Source organism: Ammospiza nelsoni, chromosome 32 (assembly GCF_027579445.1).
Source record: "Ammospiza nelsoni isolate bAmmNel1 chromosome 32, bAmmNel1.pri, whole genome shotgun sequence".
Lineage (NCBI taxonomy): Eukaryota > Metazoa > Chordata > Aves > Passeriformes > Passerellidae > Ammospiza > Ammospiza nelsoni.
Window position 1 is genome coordinate 2,078,646 of NC_080664.1, and position 22,514 is coordinate 2,101,159.

At 55.2% G+C, this 22,514-nt stretch overlaps 1 protein-coding gene across 1 annotated transcript in view; it reads right to left on the reverse strand.

Moving 5' to 3' along the window:
• Positions 1–341: 341 nt before the first annotated feature.
• The window catches only part of LOC132085877 (keratin, type II cytoskeletal 80-like), a 70,658-nt gene continuing 48,485 nt past the window's right edge, over positions 342–22,514 (reverse strand). The window contains exons 2-10 of the mRNA XM_059491356.1: positions 17,140–17,778; positions 13,994–14,208; positions 8,009–8,069; positions 6,692–6,787; positions 4,074–4,238; positions 3,515–3,640; positions 2,180–2,400; positions 1,704–1,759; positions 342–1,629 (exon numbers count right to left, since the gene is read on the reverse strand). Coding sequence (XP_059347339.1) covers positions 1,475–1,629; positions 1,704–1,759; positions 2,180–2,400; positions 3,515–3,640; positions 4,074–4,238; positions 6,692–6,787; positions 8,009–8,069; positions 13,994–14,208; positions 17,140–17,475 — 1,431 coding nt within the window. The 5' untranslated portion in view covers positions 17,476–17,778 and the 3' untranslated portion in view covers positions 342–1,474. The remainder of the gene's footprint in view (positions 1,630–1,703; positions 1,760–2,179; positions 2,401–3,514; positions 3,641–4,073; positions 4,239–6,691; positions 6,788–8,008; positions 8,070–13,993; positions 14,209–17,139; positions 17,779–22,514) is intronic.

A 22,514-nucleotide genomic window follows, 5' to 3' on the forward strand; every position in this document is an offset into this window, starting at 1 on the left:
CCCAAGGCCTCGGATCCCACCCCGTGTCTGCCCCTCTGGCCCCCTGCCCTTGAATGATGATTCACCACTTTCTAACTTTGTCTAGAGAGTCTTTGTCCATGATTTTGGGTTTTAAGGATTCACCCTCCTCCTGGAGCTGTGCCATTCACCATTCCAATCCCCGGGAGGCGATTCCAGCCTCACCTGGCTGCCAGGACCCAGCCAGGTGAGTCCTGCTGGGAAGGAGCTGCTGCTCCAGGTGCCTGTGGTGGGAGGCTGAGAGAAAACCAAGGACAGGACGGATTCTGAGTGACAGAACTTTATTGTGACAGCCAAACCCTGCGAGCCAGAGCTGTGCTTCCTATCCTACGGGAATGTGGGAATGGGGACCCAGAATCTGGGAATTTGGGGGGGCTGAGTGGCAGTGGCTGGGGCCAGGAAGGAAAATACTGCAGGATTGTGGGTGAGGTTGGGAAGAGGCCACAGCATCCCCCACCTGTGGCCACCTGGCCCTTCCAGGGCTGGCTCTGGGAGCTCTGGAGCATCAGGATTGGGATTGGCCCATGGGGGCAGCGGGGTCAGGTACAAGCTGAGGTCAATAAATACGAAGGCAAGGGAGTTTTCCAGCTCCGGGCTGAAAGAGGGAAGATTTGGATTTCATTTTAGGAAAGAAATTCTTCCCTGTGAGGGTGGTGAGATCCTGGAATGGATTTTCCAGAGCAGCTGTGGCTGCCTCTGGATCCCTGGAAGTGCCCACGGCCAGGATGGATGGAGCTTGGAGCAACCTGGGACAGTGGAAAGTGTCACTGCCCATGGCAGGGGTGGGATGGGATGAGCTTTGAGGTTCCTCCCAACCCCAACCAGGCTGTTCCCAGTGCAGTTTAATAGGAACCAACTTAAATACCCCAACTTTAGGAGCTGGAACTGCTGTGTGGAGCCTGGAGAGAGGGAGGGATTATGGGAATCAAGACTTTTGAGGCATTTTAGCTTTGGTGAAGGAATGAGGGGCCCCCTGAAGGCAGGGAATGCCTTGAGGTGGCCAAGGGTGCCCCAGGGTGCCACCAGATCTGTCAATCCTGGTGACAAATCCATCCCTGGGGTTGTTTTCCTCCCTCTGCCCCAGTGTGGAATTTGGATGGTGCTTTCCTTAGAATCCCTGTCAGAGCAAGGAAAGGGTTTGGCAACAGCAGTAAAGGGACCAATGGCAGCTGCTAAAGCTGGGGTAGGGACACTTCCCTCCTGCTGGGCACATTCCAAGGGGTGACTGCAAATCCCCTGGGAAGGGAGCCCTGGAGAGGAAGGAGAAGAGAATGGGAGAGTCCCTAAAGTGCTGGGGTGGTTCTTGCTGTAACTGGGAATGGAGCTGTGAACTGGGATGGTGGAAAGCCAAGGGACAGCCTGGACAGGACCCCCATCCTTCATCCCTTGCACGTGGGCTGGAGTTGAGGAGGAGGAGGAGCTTCCCAGGTGCTTGGGCTCCGTGTCCATCCATCTCCTAGGAGCACTCCCCGGGGGCCCCGGCACTGAGCTTGGGCCGGGTCCCGGTGTCCGCAGCCCCCGCAGTGTCCGGGTCCCTCCCGGGGCCGCCCCCGCTGGGCTCCCCCGAGCCCCGCGCAAAGAGCCGCGAGTTCCGCAGGGTGCTGGCAGAAACTGACACAGGGCAGAGGTTAAAACCCTCCCATGCATCCCCCCGTTCCCTGGAGCAGAGGGATCAGAGCACTTACGAGGCCTGGGCCGGGAGTGGACGGCGCTGATGATGGTGGGGATGGGCTGCTCCATGCTGGGAAGGGAAGGACACAGAGTGAGGACAGGGCTGGAGCTCTCCCAGAGGGGTGGGAAGGGCTGGGGTTTGGCCTGGGGGAGTTGGGATGGTGGTAGGACCAGGATGGGCTTCAAGAGCCCCTGGGAAAAGCACCTGGAGAGGGTCTGGACCCTCAGCCTGGGGAGTCTGAGGAAGACTTGGGAGCAAGAAATGGGATTGAACTGCTGGGAACCACCAGGATTTGCCCCTTCTTTGACCAAACCTTCAGTACCTGCCTCAGAACTTGGTATTTGGGCAAGCTGGGCTTTGGGAGGAGTCCCTGCCCATGGCAGGGGTAGGACTGGCTTCCAAAGCATTCCATGATTTCATGATGTCTCCATCCCCCCAGGTGTCCTGGTGCATCCCTTCCCCACCTGAGGCAGAGGAATCCTGGCTCACCTGTTCTCCTCCCCTTCCACGAGCTTCCTGTAGGTGAGGATCTCCACGTCCAGGGCCAGTTTGATGTTCATGAGCTCCTGGTACTCGCGGACCAGGTGAGCCATGTGCTCCCTGCTGCGCTGCAGGGCCTCCTCCAGCCCGGCCACCTTGGCCTTGGCGTCCCTCAGGGTCCCCTCCCCCTGCTCGCCAGCCTCGCGGATGTGCTCCTCCAGGTACAGGCACTGGGGAGTGGGAGAGGGAGTGAGGGGCCTTGGGAGAGGGAATTCCACCCTGTCCTGTTATCCCACCCAGCACGCACTTGTCCTGTTATCCCACCCAGCACACACCTGTCCCATTATTCCCACCCTAGGATACACCTGTCCCTTTATCCCACCCCAGCACACACCTGTCCCGTTATCCCAGCACACCCCTCTCCTGTTATCCCACCCTAGGACACACCTGTCCCTTTATCCACCCAGCAGACACCTGTCCCTTTATCCCACCTTAGGACACCCCTGTCCCGTTATCCCACCCAGGTCACACCTGTCCCATTATTCCCACCCCAGCACACACCTGTCCTGTTATCCCCCCCTGGACACGCCTGTCCCGTTATTCCATCCCAGAAGACACACCTGTCCCATTATCCCAGCACAAACCTGTCCCCTTATTCCCCCTCCAGGTCACACCTGTCCCATTATTCCCACCCCAGCACACACCTGTGCCATTATCCCATGACACGCCTGTTCCGTTATCCCCCCAGCACACACCTGTCCTGTTATCCCACCCAGGACACACCTGTCCCATTATCCCCCCCAGGACACACCTGTCCCATTATGCCCCCCAGGACTCACCTGTCCCATTATCCCAGGTCACACCTGTCCTGTTATACCACCCCACAACTGTCCCATTATCCCCCCCCAGCACACACCTGTGCCGTTATCCCCCCCAGCACACACCTGTCTGGTTGTTTCCCCCAGCACACACCTGTGCCGTTATCCCCCCCAGGTCACACCTGTCCCATTATCCCAGCACACACCTGTCCTGTTATCCCACCCCACACCTGTTCCATTATCCCACCCAGCACACACCTGTCCCATTATTTCCACCCCAGCATACACCTGTCCTGTTATCCCAGGTCACACCTGTCCTTTTATCCCACCCAGGTCACACCTGTCCCATTATCCCCCCCCAGCACACACCTGTCCCGTTTTCCCTCCCAGCACACACTTGTCCCATTATTTCCATCCCACACCTGTCCCATTATCCCACCCCACACATGTCCCATTATCCCCCCCAGGACTCACCTGTCCCATTATCCCAGGTCACACCTGTCTTTTTATCCCCCCCAGCACTCACCTGGCTCTTCTGGGACACGATGCAGGAGCGCAGTTTCTGGATGCGGATGTTCAGATCTGCGATTTCCCTCCGGCTGTCCAGGAGGTGCCCCCCGAAGGAGCCGGGCTGGGAGCTGCTGTCGGTGAGCTGTGGAGAGAGGGACAGGTGCCCTGGCATCACCTGGGTTACCTGGGCAATGCTCTGAGGCTCGTTCCCATCCCCTCTGGCTGTGCTCTGCATCTGGTGCCCTGGCATCACCTGGATTATCTGGGCAAAGGTCTGGGGCTCATTCCCATCCTCTCTGGCTGTGCCAGGCTCACCTGGCTCTGGGACCAGTCACATTCCTGCTCCTTGGAGAGCTGGAAGGACATTTCCATCTCCACTGGGAGATGTGCTAGGTTCCTCCAGTGTGGAAAGCCCAGAGTTAACAAAACTCCAGATTTACTGTCTGGACAGTGATCATGGATAGTGCCTTGTCCCTCCCTCCATTCCCAGCCCATCCCTGCCATCCCAGCTGTCTCCAGGCCAATCTCTCCTGTCCTCTCCCTGCCTCTCCTGGCACGGAGCAGGGATCTGGTACCTTCCTCCGGGTGAGTGCCTCGGCCTCCTCCCAGCTGCGCAGGGCCAGAGCCTCGTACTGGGCCCTGACGTCCTCCACGATCCTGCCCAGGTCCGGCCGGGAGCAGCTGTCGATCCCCAGCACCACGGAGATGTCCTTGATTTCCGTCAGCAGCTCCTCCAGCTCCTGCAGAGCCACGGGACAACAGGGGAGAGAACACAGAGCTGGAGATTCATGGAATGGTTTGGGTGGGAGGAACAGCAAAGCCCATCCCAGCCCTGCCATGGCAGGGACACCTCCCACTGTCCCAGGCTGCTCCAAACCCTGTTCAGCCTGGCCTGGGACACTGCCAGGGATGGGACAGCCACAGCTTCCCTGGGAAATCCATTCCAAGGCCTCCCCACCCTCACAGGGAAGGACTTCTTCCCAGGATCTGGTCATATCCAAGATTCCCAGCAGTCAGAGAGAGCTCCAGGTGGGCTGTGCTTGGCAGAACAGCTTCCATGTGGAGAGGGGGACAATTCCCAAGTTTTCACTCTCTGGAGTTGGGAACCTGGTATTATTTCGAAACTCCATAAGATCCAGACTCAGGGTAAGTTGGGGTTTGGGATCTTTGGATACAAACTGGCAAAATCTGACAAAACAGTGCCTTTGGACTAGTCCAGGAGCAGGGAGAATCCTGGGAACCTTAAGGCTGGAAAAGACCTGTAGGATCACTGGATTCCACCTGCTCCTCAGCAGTGCCAAGGCCACCCCTGACCGTGTCCCCAAGTGCCACATCCACACATTCCTTGGGCACTTCCAGGGACGGGCACTTCACCCCAGCTATGCCAGGGCTGGACAGCCCTTTCCAGGAAGGAATTTTCCCCAATATCCAACCTAAACCTCCCCTGGCATTTCCTCTTGTCCAGTCGGTCGTTCCCCGGGAGCAGGGCTGGAGCTGATGATCATGGATCAATACCCACTGATATCCAGGCTGAATGGGAGAGTTTTGGGAAAACAAAGGCAGTGTGGATCATTCCACAGCCTGGGGAGGCTGGAAAATGCCCTCTCCAAGCTCTGCTGTGGGATCCAGCAGGGCTGGGGCTGCTCCTTGTGATGCCAGAGCCTGATTTAGGGCTCCTCAGGGAACCAGGAGCCTTCCCTGTGCACAGCCAGGCTGGCAGAGCTGCCCCACTCCTCTGTCCTGGGAATGGCAGTGTGGAGGGAGGCAGGAGCACCCCTGGGATTACAGCCCACCAGGATATCTGCTCTGGGTAAAATACAGCTGCAAATTCCCCTCCCTGAGCCTGGAAGGGCCCCTGGATCCAGGTTTGGACCCAGGCTTGGATCCAGGTTTGGACCCAGATTTGGACCCTGGCTTGCTGCTCCCTTATCTCAGGCCCAGCTCCTGCTTTGCACCAGGAATTCCTTCTCCTCCTCCCTCTCCTTTGTTCTTCCCTTTGTGCTCAGGTCCCTTTGGAGCAGGAATTGTGTTCCTTGATCCCTTCCCTTCCCTGGCTGGGCTCACAAAGGGCTCTGTGGCTGAGGGATAACACAGACACACCCCAAAAACCAGGATGATTGGGAGATTTTATCCCACTGCTGTTTAATCCCTGAGTTTCTTTGTTAATCTTGGAGCAGGTCAGAAAATTTGTGTTTATTTGGAATATCGGATCATTTGGTGAATAAAACCCCCAAACTAGTCATTTATTAATGAGGATTAATAAATTATTTTCTCTTGATCCATCCCAACAAGCAAAGTTTACTTCATTTTCTCTCCCCCTGGGAATGTGCCTGTACCTGATGTCATCGAATCCACAGAGAAGGTGAGACAGAAGAGGTTGGGGATGAGATTTTTACATTAATTAAGGGTTAAAAAAATGCAGCTTTTTATGGGACCCATGGGAAATCAGGTGGAGACCCTGGAGCAGGGCCTGATTTCCAAAAAACTGGGCTAAAATTGCCTTGCATGAGGAATAATCTTGCATGAGGAATAATTTTAGAGCAGATCAGGCTCCCTGGGCAGTTTTGCTGGGAGGCAGCTCCAGCCTCTCCGTGCCTCAGTTTCCCACATGGAATGTTCATACTCCTCCACCAGGCACTGTAATTGTTTGGATTGCTGGAATTTAGATAAATCCTGAGTGTTCCCACACTGCTGATCCTGCTGGGTGACATTTTCCAGGCCTGAGTCAGTGTTCTGAAGGAGGCCCTTCCCCCTGGCTGCAGTCATTCCTGGCTGGGGACCCCTGGTTTTCCTGGGAAAGGAGGAGGCTGGAATGTGTTTCAGAGCACCCAGGTTCTCCAGGTGTCCTGGGGTTTGGGTTCTTCCTGGAGTCTGAACATTTGGCTCACCTGGGCCAAGGGTTCCAACCTCATCCTCATCTGGGGCAAACCCCATTGGAATTCCAACCTCATCCTAAACAGCCAGTTTGGGATGAGGCTGGAATTACAGGCCCCTGCAGAGGCTCTGGGGCAGAAGGAATGTTCTGGTCCCATTCCAATGTTGTTTTTAGGGGAGGGATCAACTCCTCAGGTCCTGCCTGAGCACTGGGATGGCTGTGACACCCTGGCCAGCCCCTGTGTGGGTGGAAATCCAGGATCTGTCCCCAAAATGCCATTTCCCATATTGTCCCAGCCCTCTCCAGGTGTGCTCCCACCTGCTCATAGATGGTTTTCTTCAGCTCCAGCAGCTCCTGGAGCCCTTTGAGCTTCACCTCCAGCTCCGTGCGGTGCAAGGTGCTCACATCCAAATCCTGCAGGGGTGGAAAGGGATTCCCCAGGGATGGAAAGGGATTCACCAGTCCACACCTGGATTTACATCCAGTCATTCCCACTGCTCCCCATCCCAGGGAGTTCCAGACACGCTGGACAGGGCTTAGAGCACCCTGGACAGGGAAGGAGTCTCTGCCCATGGGATGAGCTCCTTCCCACCCAACCCATTCCCAGATTTATTAACAGGGATGTCTGGAGCTGCTCTCCAGCTGGGGAGGCTCCTTTGAGAACCTCTTGCCTTTGTTTTGTGGGACTTGTTGGTGGAAGGCGGGGCTGGGCCATCCCCTCCCAACTTTTGTTCCCCACAAAAGGCTCCATTTATTGCAAACTTGGGAGCCACCCGTAGAAGTGTCTGGGAATGCCCTTCCTGGTGAGTGTGCAAAGGAAAACATGGAATAAGCCAGGAGGGATATTTGTGGGGAACATTCCCTCCCTCTAACACCCTTGTCCTGCCCCCAAATTGGGGGTTTTGATACAAAATCCCAATTCCAGCTGATTCCCACTGGCTCCTGCTGGAGTGGGAGCTTTGCCCGGGGTTTGCCCAGGGCGTGGCCCCTCCTCAGGGAACAAAGGAAATCCTTTAAATCCTTTATCAATTCCAGCCTTTCCCAACTCTAATGGTACCCGGAGGGAACACAGGGAGGAGGGGGCAGCCGGGCAAGGGCTTGGAACCCTCAGGCCAGGGAAATCCCAGGGTGCAGGGATGGGGACAGTGACCAGGAATTCCCAGGACAGGGGATGGGGACAGTGACCTGGAAATCCGAGGACAGGGGATGGGGATGCTCTGACCAGGAATTCCCAGGATAGGGGATGGGGACAGTGACCTGGAAATCCGAGGACAGGGGATGGGGATGCTCTGACCAGGAATTCCCAGGATAGGGGATGGGGACAGTGACCTGGAAATCCCAGGTGCAGGGATGAGGACAGTGACCAGGAAATCCCGGGATAGGGGATGGGGACAGTGACCAGGAAACCCCAGGTGAAGGGATGGGGATGCTCTGATCTCCAGGTGTGCCAGGGGATTTTCAGGAGCCCCTCCAGACTCACCCTCCTGCGGAATTGGGACTCATCCCCTCCCTGTCCTCCTCCAGACCTTGTTATCCCAAACCAGCTGAACCTGGATCACCTCCAGGCCCTCCCCTGGCTGTGCAGGGCTGGGTAGAGCCAATCCAGGGGGAAATTCCCCTTCCCCTCCTGCTGACCTTTTTGAGCTCCATGAAGGTGAATTCCATCCCGCTGCAGAGGCGAATTTCATCCTCGTACCTGCAGAGCACCCACAGCATGGCATCAACCACAGGGACACTCAGGGAGGGACACTCAGAGTTGTCTTCAGACCCCCAAAGTATCCCAACTTTCTGCTTTTCCTGCTTGTCCCCCCTCCCTGAGGCATTGAGTGAGAAGCTGCCCCATTCCAGCTGCCCTGGAACACCAGGAGCACTCTGGGGATGAAGAATCCCAGAGCAGAGAGGAGGGAGCTTTAACTGGGATTTCACCTGGGGGCTGGGCAGCCTCAGGTTCTTCACAAAGGGATGAGGGACAGGGGTGGGGATTGGGCTCTGCCCAAACTCCTCAGTTTCACCCCAAACCTTTTCCATGAGCAGAACAGAAAATATTTGGGGTGAAATTGAGGACTTCCTGTGTCGGAGTCTTCCCAAGGGAGAAAACTTTGGCTTGTGGCAATTCTGAGAATTCTAGACTGGTGTCATAACTCAGCCCAGGCACACAGGCAAAGGAATTAATGGAAAACTGCCCATGGAGTGGAAGGAAATCAAACCAGGATGGGGTGGAGTCCTGGGTGTCCCTGTGTTTGAATCCAGGTGGGACAGGGCAGGGCCAGAGCAAAGCCTCAGTCCAGGGGCAAATGGATGTGAGTGGGAATTGGGGAATGCTCCAACCCTTGCTGGCTCCTGGGACAGGGGCGTGGTGGTCCCAAACCCCAGGAGAGGCACAGGGTCCATTTTGGGCCCAGCAGAGCTGGGTCAGAGCAGAACCATGGGAGGGGGTGGGTGTCTCCCCCAGCAGCTGGACAGGGGTGGGAGCACTGGGAGTGATGGATCAGAGCAGGCTGAGCTCTCAGGGAGCTTCAGGCTCCCCTGCTCTTTCCTCAGGCTCCTCAGCCTAAGGGGCACATGACATTCCATGGAATCACTAAGATTGGAAAAGCCCTTGGAGAGCATCGAGTCCAACTGATCCCCCAGCACCACTAGGGCCAACCCTGACCATGTCCCCAAGTGCCACACAGCTCTGGTGGCTCCACCCCTGCCCTGAGCAGCTGTGCCAGTGCCTGGACACCTTTCCAGTGAGGACTTTCCCCCAATATCCAACTAAACCTCCCCCGGCACAGCCTGAGGCCACTTCCCTTGTCCTGTTGTTCCCTGGAAGCAGAGCCCGACCCCCCTGTCAGGAGTTGTGCAGAGCCACCAGGTCCCCCCTGAGCCTCCTTTGCTCCAGGCTGAGCCCCCCAGGGCCCTCAGGAGCTCTTCAGACCCTTCCCCAGCTCCATCCCCAGCTCGGGTCACACTCCAGCCCCTCGGGCTCCCTCTTGGTGGAAGGGGCCCCAAAGCGCCCCCCATTTCCAGCTGTGAGCTCAGACTTTCAGTGCTGCTGGGACACCAGCAAATGAACCTAATGCAAGTCACTAAATGGGCCTAAGGGGACCTGAGATCTTTGGGAACGAGATAAAATGGGAAAATGGGATCTCCCAAGAGACTGAGGAGAGGAACATCAGGAATGCAGCCCTGTGCTGCTGTTTGGGGTCTGGAGCATCGAGTCAGAGGTTCTCAGCAGCCCAGAAGGGTTTTGGGAGCCTTCTCTGCAGTGTACAGAGTGTGGGAATGGGGAGCAGATGTTGGGAAAGGGGGAAAGCTGTGCTCAGGAGCTGAGCTGGGATTACCCAGAGCAGATAATCTGTGTGTGACAGTCACGGCTTTGGGCACTCCTGGGGCTCCTCCTGAGTCCTCCTTGGTGCTGAACTTGCCCTCTCCTTCCCTGCCTTTCCAAAGCTGGGCAGCAGGGGCTGATGGGATTTATCTGTCTGGGCTGCGCTCCTCACCTGGGATGTCAGCCTGGAATGCTGGAATGGCCATGCTCAGTGTCTTTCTGCAGCCCCCCTTCCTCCTCCTCACACTCAGCTCAGGCCCAGTGCACCCCACGCTGTCCCAGTCTGCCTCAGGCTGTCCCAGTGTGTCCCAGTCTCTCCCAGTGTATCCCAATCTCTCCCAGTCTGTTCCAGTCTCTCCCACTCTGCCCCAGTGTGCTCCAGTCTGTCCCAGTGCATCCCAGTGTGCCCTGCTCTGTCCCAGGCTGTGCCAGTGTATCCCAGTGAGCCCCAGTCTCTCCTACTCTGTCCCAGTGTGCCCCAGCGTGCCCCAGTCTCTCCCAATGTATCCCACTCTGTCCCAGTCTGTCCCAGCGTGCCCCAGTCTCTCCCAGTCTATCCAAGTCTCTCCCAGTGTGTCCCAGTCTCTCCCAGGCTGTCCCACTCTGTCCCAGTCTCTCCCCACCCCAGGCCCTGGCAGAACCCCGCTCCCAGCAGAGCAGAGCTGCCCCAGAGCCGCCCCAGCCGGCCCAACGCGCTCCTGCCACGCTCCAGGCCCGTGACTCACCCCAGGCTGGGGCTGGAGCATTCCACAGGCACATCCCAGCCTTTATTTGTGGGAGATGATCCCGGGGCACTGTGGGAGGGCAAACCCAGCCCTTGCTGCACTTGGCACACTTGAGACGGTGTCTGCTTGCCCCAGGCTCCTTCCATGGAGCAAAATCCAGGGAAGCAGCTCTCAGGCAGGCTGTGCTCCCTCCTGGATGTGCCTGTCCCCTCTCCATCCATCCATCCATCCATCCATCCATCCATCCATCCATCCATCCATCCATCCATCCATCCATCGCAGACATCTTTTATGAAAAATCCTTTCCTTAGGATTTTTCCTCCTGAGAAGCTGAGAGGCCTCAGGAACAATATGTAAACATTGATTATCTGTGGAATGCAACAGGTGGATCTGTGATTGGTCTCATGTGGTTGTTTCTAATTAATGGCCAATCACAGCCCAGCTGGCTTGGACTCTGTCCGAGACAGAGCCTTTGTTATCATTCTTTGCTTTTCTATTCTTAGCTTGCCTTCTGATGAAATCCTTTCTTCTATTCTTTCAGTACAGTTTTAATATAATATATATAATAAAATAATAAATCAAGCCTTCTGAAACATGGAGTCAAATCCTCATCTCTTCCCTCATCCTTAGACTCCTGTGAACACGGTCACAATCCATCCATCCGTCCATCCCTCTGGAATTGCTGCTCCATGGCAGACTCCTTTGACGAGAAGGTGGGAGTGTTCCAGGGGGTCCCATCCAGGTGGGTTTGGAAAGCAGCCCCTGACTCAGGGTGAATTCAGAGCCTCATGGGGGGACTCCCCCAGGCACATTTCCCATCCTGGAGGATTTGGGGTATTCCATCCAGAATGCCACAGCCTGGCTGAGGGCACCACTCCGGGGGAAATCCAACTCATTCTGTGTTTTTCCTCCCCCAGAATTCCCTGGGGAAAAGAAACCTCCTGGATTTGTCTGGTTTGTGCAGAGATTTGCTCCAGAAATGCCCCTGGGCTGGGCCAGGGCTGGATGGGGCCTGGGAATTCTCTCCCTGTGAATCAGTTCCGAGGGATGAAGCACCCCAATTGTGTCCTATCCCATTGTCCAAGTAACTGGGAAAGTCACAAGAAATCCGACAGGGAGAACCCTTGGGCAGCACCTTCATCCCTAAGAAATCAGGTTGGAAAACCCTGGAGTGTCAGGAGCTGGGAATTCTGCAATTCCTGAGTGCAGATCTGAGCACAGACTGGGGCTGCCCCATCCCTGAAGTGTCCTAGGGCTGGGGACACCCCGGGAGAGTGGAAGTGTCCCTGTTTGTGCCAGGGTCCCTTCCCACCCAAAATCCCATCCCAGGGATTCTGCCTCCTCAGGGAAGGGCCAGGTGCTCCCTGCAGGGATGGCAGCCCCTGACCTTTGCATTCCCTAAATGAACAGCAGGCAGGCACCTCCCATGAGGAATTTAGGACTTTTTAGGCAATTCAGGGTGTCATTTGAAGAACTCCTGGGAGGATGATTTCAGTGTAAGGTGAAGAATCAAACTCCTGTCAAATTCCTCACAACACTCCCTGTCCTTGGCACTGCTGAGGCCCGTGGAATCCTGGGCTTTGGGTACCTCACAAGAAAGACCCTGAGGGTCTGGAGAGAGTCCAGGGATGGGAATGGAGCTGGGGAAGGGCTGGAGCAGCAGGGAAGGGTCTGGAGAACTCCTGAGGGACCTGGGAGGGCTGAGCCTGGAGAACAGGAGGCTCAGGGGGACCTTCTGGCTCTGCACAAGTCCCTGACAGGAGGGGACAGCCAGGTGGGATTCAGGATCCACTCCCAGGGAACAAGGGAAAAACAGCTTCAAATTCCATCAGAGGAGTTTTAAGTTGGATATTTGGAAAAAATTTCCATGGAAAGGGTTGTCCAGCCCTGGCACAGCTGCCCAGGGAGTCCCCACCCCTGGAAGTGCCCAAAACCCTGTGGATGTGACACCTGGGGACATGGGGTCAGTAGTGACCACAGCGGTAGGGGGTTGATGGATGGACCTGGTGATCTCCAAGGGCTTTTCCAAGCTGAGTGATCCCACGATTCTGACCTGCTCTGAGCTGATTAAGGCATTTCACTGCTGGGTCTCTGTTAGAAGGAGCCGACAGCCCTTCCCTAATTTGCAGCCACCTGGAGCAGGGTTTAAGGAGCTGGAGAATCCTTGGACTGAACATCTTGGGGAGTTTGTGCCTCACCTCAGGAGTGGGTTTGGATCCCAGCAGGGATTTCTGCCCCCCCGAGTCCCTGGGCACCACTTTGGGTTGGACAGTCCCTGCACAGCCCAGATCCCCATGGGAGCCTCCAGAGCTCCAGGAAGGTGCTGGGTGTCAGTGGGAGGGAAAGGAGCTCATTTGGCATTCTCCTGTGGGATGCAAATGAGCCCCATAATGAGGAAGGCATTGTCTGCTCCCCTGTGACCGGGCATGGCCCAGCTGCTCTCTCTTATCTGCTCATATCCAGAGATAAGAGGAGCTCCCCAGAGATAAGAGGCAGCTGCAGCTCCCCAACCTTTGGCTGCCTCCCTATTCCTGGTCAGGACCATTTGGGGCACAATTTTGACCTTTTAGTCAAAGCAGAGTTTGGCAGAAGGGGGAAAGGAGGAGATCCCACAGTCATGGAATAGAATATTCCTTCTTTACGAAAGAATCCCTCCCTGTGAAGATGGGGAATGGAATGGATTTCCTCATGGCTGCCCCATCCCTGGAAGTGTCCAAGGCCAGGCTGGATGGGGCTTGGAGCAGCCTGGGACAGTGGGAGTGGGATGGGTGTGTGTGAGCCTGGAGAGGAAAGAGCTCCAGGAAGAACTTTGAGCCCCTTCCAGTGTCTCAAGGGACACCAGGGCAGCTGGAGAGGAACCTGGGACAAGGGATGGAGGCAGAGGACAAGGGGAAATGGCTTCCCAGAAGGCAGGGATAGGTGGGATACTGGGAAGGAATTTCTCCCTGTGAGGGTGGGGAGGCCCTGGAATGGAATTCCCCGTGGCTGCCCCTGGATCCCTGGAAGTGCCCAAGGCTGGACAGGGCTTTGAGTGGAAGGTGTCCCTGCCCATGGCAAGGGTAGCACTGGGTCATTCTAAAGGTCCCTCCTAACCCATTGAACATGGGTTATGAACATGAATATCCTGAGTTGGAAGACACCACAGGGATCATCAAATCCAACTCCTGGCCCTGCCCAGAACACCCCAAAATTCCCACCATGTAGCCAGGAGCGTTGTTTTTTGTACAGAGCAGCCTGATCCAGAAATCACTTTGGGGACAAAGTTCTGGCTTGTGCTAATTTTGTGGAGAATAAACATTCTCTGTTTTCATGGCTGTCACTCCAGCAATGCCATTCCCCGAGTTGTTCTCTGGCAGAGGCTCCTCTCGGACCCTGCTCTCCTTGGAATTTCACTATTCCAGCTTTCCTTTCACCTCTCATTACCAGCTGTGATCCTAAATTCCCAAATCCATCCTTCTGTGCACACCAAAGCAGGAATATATTCCTGGGCCTCTCAGGCTGGCTGAGTTAACTCAATCCCACAGGGCTGCTCCCAGCTGAATCCCCCCGGCTATGGACAGACAGAGGGACAGGGACACCTACTTGCTCCGGAAGGCGTCCATGGTGCTCAGCACCTTCGCCAGCTCTGACTCCAGGTTCTCCTGCTCGAAGTTGAGCGCCTTCATCTCCTGGTTCATTTTGCTCACATACTGCTCATAGATGGCCTTGATGTCCGAGTCAGAGTGGGAATTGTCCTGGTCCTTCAGGAAGTTCCACCTGGTTGTCAGGATCTTGTTCTGCTGCTCCAAGCTCTGGACCTACGGCAGAGGTTTCAGAGGCGTCAGTGACACTGAGGGCCACAATCAAAGCATGGCAGGGCAGGAGATGTTGGAGACCTTCAGAACCAGCAGATTTCCAGGGAAGAATGAGAAATCCCTTCATACTAGGCCTGAGGATGGAGGGTTATGGAATCATGGAATGGTTTGGGTTTGGAAGGGACTTTAAAGATCATCCAGGTCCATCCCTTGGCATAGGCAGGGACACCTTCCTCTTTTAGGGGGCTTCTAGGGGTTTTACACAGGACCCACTAATTATTTCTCAATAGAACACGGTGACATCAAAATAAACCCATTCACATTGGGCTAAACACAGTGACATCAGAATAAAGGAGTCACTGACAATAGGAACGGTCAGTTCTGTCCCTTTTGTGTGTGACAATGGGCTACTTTAAGCACCTCCAGCATCACCAGATCAGGTGTTGAGTCCAGCTTGGTGAAGCCAAGGCTGCAGATCCACCCCAGGTCATGCAGGGATGTCCAGGGTCAGGGAAGGGCAGATTTCCTACTCCAGAGAGCACAAAGAGAGGGAACCCTCTGAACTGCCAGGGATTACAGCATGGAGAGGTTCAGGGAAATGAATCAGGTTTATTGCAGAGCAGCTCAGACAAAGCTCTGGAGAACATCCCAGGTAATTACAGACTCCAGGTGAGCTCTCTGTGCTGGCTCTGAGAGGACAACGCTGCCCTTCCACCACCCGCCTTTGAGGAACCTGCTCCTCTTTCCCAATATTCCCAATCTCACCAGTAACACTCCAAGTTTAACAGTTCTCATCTTCAAAGCTCTTGGCCAACTCCAATTAATTGGCTAATTGCTACCTCTGGGAGCAGCCCAAGTCACGTTTTGGCTGGAGATGCCAGAGTTGCCTCCAAGTTTCCTGTGTTGCATTCCGGGATGACTCAGGGCCAATGCCATAGTGGGAGCACTGGGAGCAGGAGCCATCAGACCTCCAGCCTTGGCCTGGGGTCCAAAGAACAGGCAGAATTCCAGCTGCTGACCCAGATGTGGCACCATCTTTCTCCAAATGCTTCCTGTCTGAACAGAGAGAGCAGCCAAGCAAAGCAGAACCATTCCAGTGCTTGGGAGCTTCCAGCAGAAGAGATGGGAGTGTGGGGATGTTCCAGGTCTCACTCTTAGAGACTTCATCATTCCCTCCTGGGATGAGAATGGGTTGCTCCAGGTCCATCTTCGACCTTTAATTAATTCCTGACCTCCTTCCTAATCCTCAGCTGTTCCTTTTATCTCTCACATTCCTGTTAGCAAATCATCCCTGCACTCAACTGGTTCCCTCTTGGCTTCCAACATCTGCTTGGAACTGGACGATCCTAAAGGTTCCTCCTGACCCAAACCATTCCATGATTCTGTGACTCCTGCAATGTCCCCCTCAGTGGAAATCCCCCCTTGCTGAGCCTTTGCAGGAGCTTTGCAGAGGGATCACCCAGATTTGGCCTCATTCCCTGGAATTTCATGCCTGAACACACAAGTGGCCAAAGTTTGGTCCCCACAGACCCTCCCCTCTGGGGCTCAAACAGGGGCTCCAGGGCTTGGCTTTTCCATCTGTCTGGAAAATAAAAACCAGCAGATCTGTAACAGCTGGAAAAGCTCCAGCATCAGACTCCTGTAGCTGTGTGGTCAATTATCCCTGGAATCACCTGCTGGGGATCGAGAGCATCTGAATCCCTGATTATAAAGCCAGGTTCTCTTTGACAAGGAAGTGCCATTCCCTTCCTCTGGAATGAGGGCCTGGGGCAGGTGCCTGAAGCTGCCACTTGATGCAGCTCTTGAAGCCTTGATGCAGCTCTTGAAGCCTTCAAAGGAGCTCAGGAGCTACAGTCAGAGACCTGGGCCCAAGGGGTGTTTGTGTCCCTGAGCCCCTGGCCCAGGGGGTGTCCCTATGCCAGGATCCACATGGATCAGGAGGCCGCTGGGTTGGCTTTGTTGGGAAACCTAGAACTCTCAGCTCTTCCCTCCCTGGTGCCAGGGAACAGGCCTGGCTCAGGCACGTAGGGTTTTGTGCCTTTCCCTTCCTCCCATCCCTGCTCTGAGGGCCCAGCAGACCCCAACCTCTCCACCTGGACAGTCCAAGTTCCAGCCTCTACTGTCTGGGTGCTTCCCAATGCTCTCCAAATTCCCAATGCCACAGTCTTGGAAAGGCTCACAGGAGGAGGCTGTGCCCATCCACCAGAGCCAGGCTGGGCCCTGCTGACCCTGCCAGGTGTGACTGGCCACAACTGTCCCTCTGCAGATGTTCCTATGGCCTTCTCCATCCCAGTGTGAATTCAGGTCCTCGCAGAGCTGAAATGAATCAATCCCAGGCTGCTGGAGGCTGGCAGGGAGAGCTGCATGAAGCAATCCCAGAGATTACATCTGTTTACGGAGCAGGGCTCTGCAGGAACCTGCCTGCTCTGGGAGTTGTTTTCCTTGGAGAAACTTCTGCTTCTCCCAGCTCTGCAGAGATGAAAGCAGCTCTTTCTTGGCCTCTCTCCTCAGAAACTCTGAGGCAGTGGCTGGGGGGTCCCCCGGCTCCCCGCACTGCCCAGGTGGAGGTGGGGATGAGTTTGCAGGGATGAGTTCCCAGCTCTCTTCAGCAGCCAGAATTGGAGCTGCTGCCATACTCAGTGTCACTGCCCGTGGCTGTTTGGCCACTCCGGGAGCCAAGGCCTCCCGTCCATGGTGTCTCCTGCCCACGGTGCCCCCAGGACCCTGCCGGGGCTGCTCTGGGGGTCCCCAGGAGCTGTCCGGGGTGACAGCACAGACTCGGCCGTGCCTCCCCCAGGGATGCTCCCTAACCCCCATCAGACAGAGAGCTCGGAAGGAATAACTAATTGGGCTAATAACTAATTGGCCGGATGTGCCAGCCTCGCCGCCGTGGTCCCCGAGCCCCTCCCCACCCCAGCCAACAGCTGTCCCTACCTTCTCAATGAGGGTCACGAACTGGTTGTTGAGCACTTTGATGTCCTCCTTCTCCTGCTGCCGCACGGCTTGGAACTCGGTGTCGATGTCCAGGCGCACGGGGGGCGGCAGCCGGCCCAGGCCGGGGAAGGGCGAGCAGCGCAGGCTGCCCGGGGAGCCGCTGCCCAGGGAGCCGTGCCCGTCGCTGCCCAGCGAGCCGGGCCCGTCGCTGGTGCCGCCGTCGGGGCTGCGGCGCTCCGGGCTCGGGCTCCCGGCGGCCCGGCCCCGGCTCATCCTCGCCGCCGCCTCCCCGGAGCACAGCGAGCCGCTGGAGAAGGCAGAGCTGGGGTTGGTCATGGCCGGGCTGGCTCCGGGGGAGGGAGAGGCGGGGAAGGGCTCAAGGTTTGTGGCTGCTGCTGCCTCCGAGAGAGGAGCGGCGGGGCCGCCGCGGTTCCGTCTGCTGCGCTTGTGGCTGCTAATGAATTCCAAGCACCTGTTCTGCGATGTTCATTAAACGGAGGAGGGTGGAACCCTTGATGGAAATCCAGATCAACCTGTTGGCTTTTTTTTTTTTCTTTCTATGTTGTTGTTGTTGTTGTTTTTTTTTTTTTTTTTTTTTTTTTTTTTTTTTTTTTTTTTTCTTATTCCCTCCTCTGTCAGCTCCCTCTTTTCTTCAGGAGCTTGTTTGTGTGAGGAGGACTCAGGCCCTGACAGCAAAAACAAACCCTCCCAGGTAATGCCAGCCCCCAGCAGCTGCCTCCCTCATCCTTAAAAGGTGAGGAAAGGAATTGGAGGTGCCGGGCTTGGGAAGGACTGCTCCAGGCACAGCTCTGTACAGAGACTTGGCACACGGAGCCGGCATCAGCCCCTGGCTGCTTTCCAGCCCAAATTTTTAGAAAGGAGCAGTGATACTTTCTTTTTCTTTTTCTTTTTCTTTTTCTTTTTCTTTTTCTTTTTCTTTTTCTTTTTCTTTTTCTTTTTCTTTTTCTTTTTCTTTTTCTTTTCTTCCATAAAGAGTCTGAACAGGCTAAAGAAGAACTTGGGAAATGCATCCCAGGCTTGGTGTGGCTGGAGCTGCTCTTGCTCCACATGGGCAGAGCAGGGAAGAGTCTGGTGCTTGGGTGCTTTAGAGAGGATAGGTCTGGTTTTAGGGATGCTAGGTCTAGTTTATGGATAATAGTTCTGGTTTTAGGGATGCTAGGTCTAGTTTATGGATAATAGTTCTGGTTTTAGGGATGTCAGGTCTCGTTTATGGATAATAGGTCTGGGTTCGGGGAGGATAAATCTGTTTTTAGAAATGGTAGGTCTGGCTTTAAGCAAGATAGGTCTGGTTTAGGGAGGATAGGCCTGGTTTTGAGACCCCTGGGAGTGGGCCAAGAATGCTGAGGTTATTCATTCATCTGCTCTGGCAGCACCAGAGACTCTCTAAACCTCTGGACCCGAGGCAGGTCCCCATTCCCATTGCTCAAAAGCCCTATAAAATCTGGAGATACAAAACTCCTCTGAATTTCAATGAGCTCTGGTGTCCCACCCTTAAATCCCTGTTTGGTACAAACCCTGGACGTGGTTTCCTGCTTTGGCTCCGTTTCTCCTGCAAAGCCTGGGAAAGAAGAGCTCCCATCTGTGCCTTGCTTTGTGGCATCCTTGGGAAGGGAGACTGGGATGTTCTTCTCTGGCCATCCCAATTTCCATTCTGTGGGAAAGCTGCTGCTCCATGCTGGAGTTTCCCTTCCAAGGGAGGTGAGGGAAGGAGAGGTTGGATCTGTGCTCTGACAAGAACCTTCTGCTGAGGAGCAGCTCTAGTTTGGGAAGGATTCCCAGGGAAGGGGACCTGCTCCAGTGGGGCTGACCTTTCCTTCAGGTGAAATTGCAATATATTGCCAGGAACGGGGTGTTTTCCCCTGTCCACCTTCCCCAAACATCCTCTCCAGGGAAAACGCATTTGAACACCAGGTCACTCACTCAGTGGGTCCTTGGCAGAACTTCTCACAGTAATCCTGATGGTTTATTTTAATGATTAAGCCCAAATTCCCAGCGGAGAGCAGCCATAGCTCGTGGCTCCTGCTCTGTGGGTGATATGATCCCTTCCTGGTGGGTTTCTGTGGTGGCTCTGTGGCTGCAGGCATGGATGGGATCCCAACGGGCACCAGGTCAGGGTCACCTTGCCCTTGGGGCTGCTGGAGGCGCTGAAGGCACTCAGGGCAGCCCTGGGAAGGCTCAGTCCCTCTAAGGGAAGCAGGGGCAGGTGGAGTGAGGGCACTTTGGTGCAGCAGAGCCTGGGAGCAGTGTCTGCTCTGATCCTGGTGGGATCTCTCATGGTCCCAGCTCATCCCACCTCTCTGAGCACCAATCCCTGCTCCTTTCTCCTCCAAGGATCAATTCTTTCCCTCCTTTTTCTTCCATGAAATGAAGTTTCCAAGCCTAGGTCCAGCCCATGGGAACAACAAGTTTGGCTCCAAGAGCATCTCCCAGTGCACAGTGGCCCAGGAAGCCTCTCCAGGTGATGGGATCCAAATGGATCTGAATGATTCCTGCACAGCATCGTGTCCCGTGTCCCACATCCTCCCCATCCCTGCAAGTGTCCAAGGATAGGGCTTGGAGCACCATGAATAGTGGAAGGGTGTGGAATGGGATGAGCTTTGAGGTCCCTTCCCAGCCAAACCCTTCCATAATTCCATGATTAGATGCCGGAGATGGGCCCAAACTCCCTCTGCCACAGAAAGGTGCAGCAGGATGATGGTTCAGGATGAAAACTGCCTTTCATTCTTGGGACAAGCAGCATGGAACCCTTTTTTCACTGGGATCACTGGAGCCACTCTGCTCTGAGATGGATGAGGGTTTTCCAAGTGCTGTGTCCTTCCAGCAGGATGGGTTTGACTTGCAGGTGACATGGGATGTGTTGGAAGAGGATTCAGCCTCTCCTTTCAAGGCTGAAGCTGCTGTTGGCCCACGGGGTGAGCAGAGGGCCCAGGTGGAAGGGGGATACTCTGGGGGACCCTGGTTTCAGTGCCCGTGTTGCTGCTCCTGGGCATTCTGGTGTTTGTAGGGAAGGATCCTGTGGCTCCCAAAGAAGGGGGGACCTGTCCCCAGCTCAGCATCTGCCCCTCGTTCCTGCCCCTGCCCCGGGAGAGGCTGAGCTGACTCAGGCAGGTCCTGCCCTTCCTGATGTTCTCGATGCTCCTCCTCGGCCAGATATTTGGTTCCGTTTGGGATGGGCTGCTCCCCAAACCAGGAAGCCTTCCTGGCTGCACAGAAATCCTGCTGGAAAGGTGTCGGAACTCAGTTCATCCCTCTGAGTGTCCAGTGTTGCCAGGACCCCTCCACAGGGCTTGGAGACTCTGGCACACAGCCCAGAGCACCTGGGGATTTGATTTTGACTCCTGGAGCAAGTTACCAGCTTTGTATGAGGACCTGAAAGTCACAGAGGGTTGAATAGTATAATAATAAAATGATCACAGGGTGAAAATGTAGATTTTAGGATTTTTGGTGTGGGGGTTATGGGGACAAGATGGAGGAATCCAGGCGTGTCCAGCCTTTCTTCTTCTTCTTCTTGGTCTCCATTTTCTGCTGTGATGGTGGCACTTTGGGATTGGTTTAGAGTAGAAGTGCACTGTCTAACATAGGTGATAGGTATTGGGAATTAAGTGTAAATATTGTACACGTAGCTTTTAGTATAAAAAACTGACACCACCTCAAGGGCTGGAAACAATCACCAGCTTTGTGTGAGGAGTTACAAGCCACGAGAGTTTGAGTAGAATGATAGTGAATTTGTCACAGGGTGAAAATGTAGAATTTTGGGGGTTCAGGAGGCAAGATGGAGGAATGTGGGCATGTCCTGTCCTTCTTCTCCTTCTTCTTCTTGGTCTCCATTTTCTGATGTTGGCACTTTGGGATTGGTTTAGAGTAGAAGTGCACTGTCTAACACAGGTGATAGGTATTGGGCATTAAGTGTAAATATGTTATACGTAGTTTGTAGTATAAAAGGACAACACCATATCAGGGGCGGTCAGAGTTCCTGTGGCTGCCCTGCTGAGCAGATCTCAGCTGGGCAGAAAGAAAATTTTATAGATAAGAATTAATAAACAACCTCAAGACCGAAAAGAGTCCAGACTCGTTGTTCAGTTCCGAAACAGAGACATCCTGCACATCTCGGGGCAGCAATTACCAAAGAGAAAGGGACAGGGACAAGGAAGGTGGGGAGAAGGTGGAGAAGGGGATGAAGGATCCAGTCACATCCAGCTGAGCTGCTGTGTGCCCCCTGTGCCATTGGGAGTGTTCACAGCCTGGTGGGTGAATCCTGAATCCTGCTGTAGCTGGGTGCAGAGTGAGCCCAGGATCTCCCATCCACATGTGTCCAGATGTGTGTGTGGCTTTTTGGGGAGCTGAGGCTCGGGGCTGGGCACAGGGAGATTTAAACCATCACAGGGAGCCCTGAAGGTGCTTCAACCCCCTTGGACAAACCTGGGAAATCTGCAACCCTTCCCTGGACACTGCTGGGGATTATTGCCAGCACCTGGAGCTCCCAGGGTTATTGGCTCAATGTGTTCAGGCAGAGTAGAATAATTTCTTAATCAAGGCTCCCCAAGTAATTTGGTGTTTATTAATGAGGAGTAAACTGGGAATCAGCCCCAAGGGATGTGAGTGAGGAGGGAAAGCAGGACTGAAGCAGCTCTGGAGGGAATGAGAGGGTGAGAGGGAGCCAGGTAAGGGAGCTGCCCCTGGAATGGGAATTGCCCCTGGAGTGGGGCTGGGTCAGGCTGGTCACACAGGGCTGGGAATGGTCAGTGCTGTGGCCATGGGTAGGACAGGGAATGGCCAGTGCTGTGGTCACAACAGCACAGGGAATGGTCAGTGCTGTGGTCACACATGGGACAGGGAATGGTCAGAGCTGTGGCCACAACAGGACAGGGCAGAGCAGCTCCTGGTTCTGCTGCTGGAGCCTCCCCGAGGTCAGCTCAGGTTTAAAGAAACAGAAGGAGGAGAGGATTTATTTTGTGAAATGTGTGGTTTGGTTTGTTTTATTCAGTTTGGCTGGGCAGGGCAGGTGTTTCCTGCTCTGCCAGGGGCTGGGCTTGGAGGTTCCAGTTTGGGACTGGGCACTGCCCAGTTTGGGCTGGGGGCTTTGAGAGCCCCTTCCTCCAGCTCTGCTCTGTTCCCTCTGTGCAGGTCCCTCTGGGGAAGGGCAGGGGCCAGGCTAGGGACATGTCCAGGCCATGCCAGGGTGGGACAGAGGGGCTGAGGGAGCTCCATGGCCCTCGAAGGACAGGGCCCAGCCCCAGGCGGGCACAGAGGGGGAACACTGCAGGGACAGGAGTGGGGGACACTGCAGGGACAGGGGTGGGCACGGAGGGGACATTGCAGGGACAGGAGGTGGGCATGGAGGGGACATTGCAGGG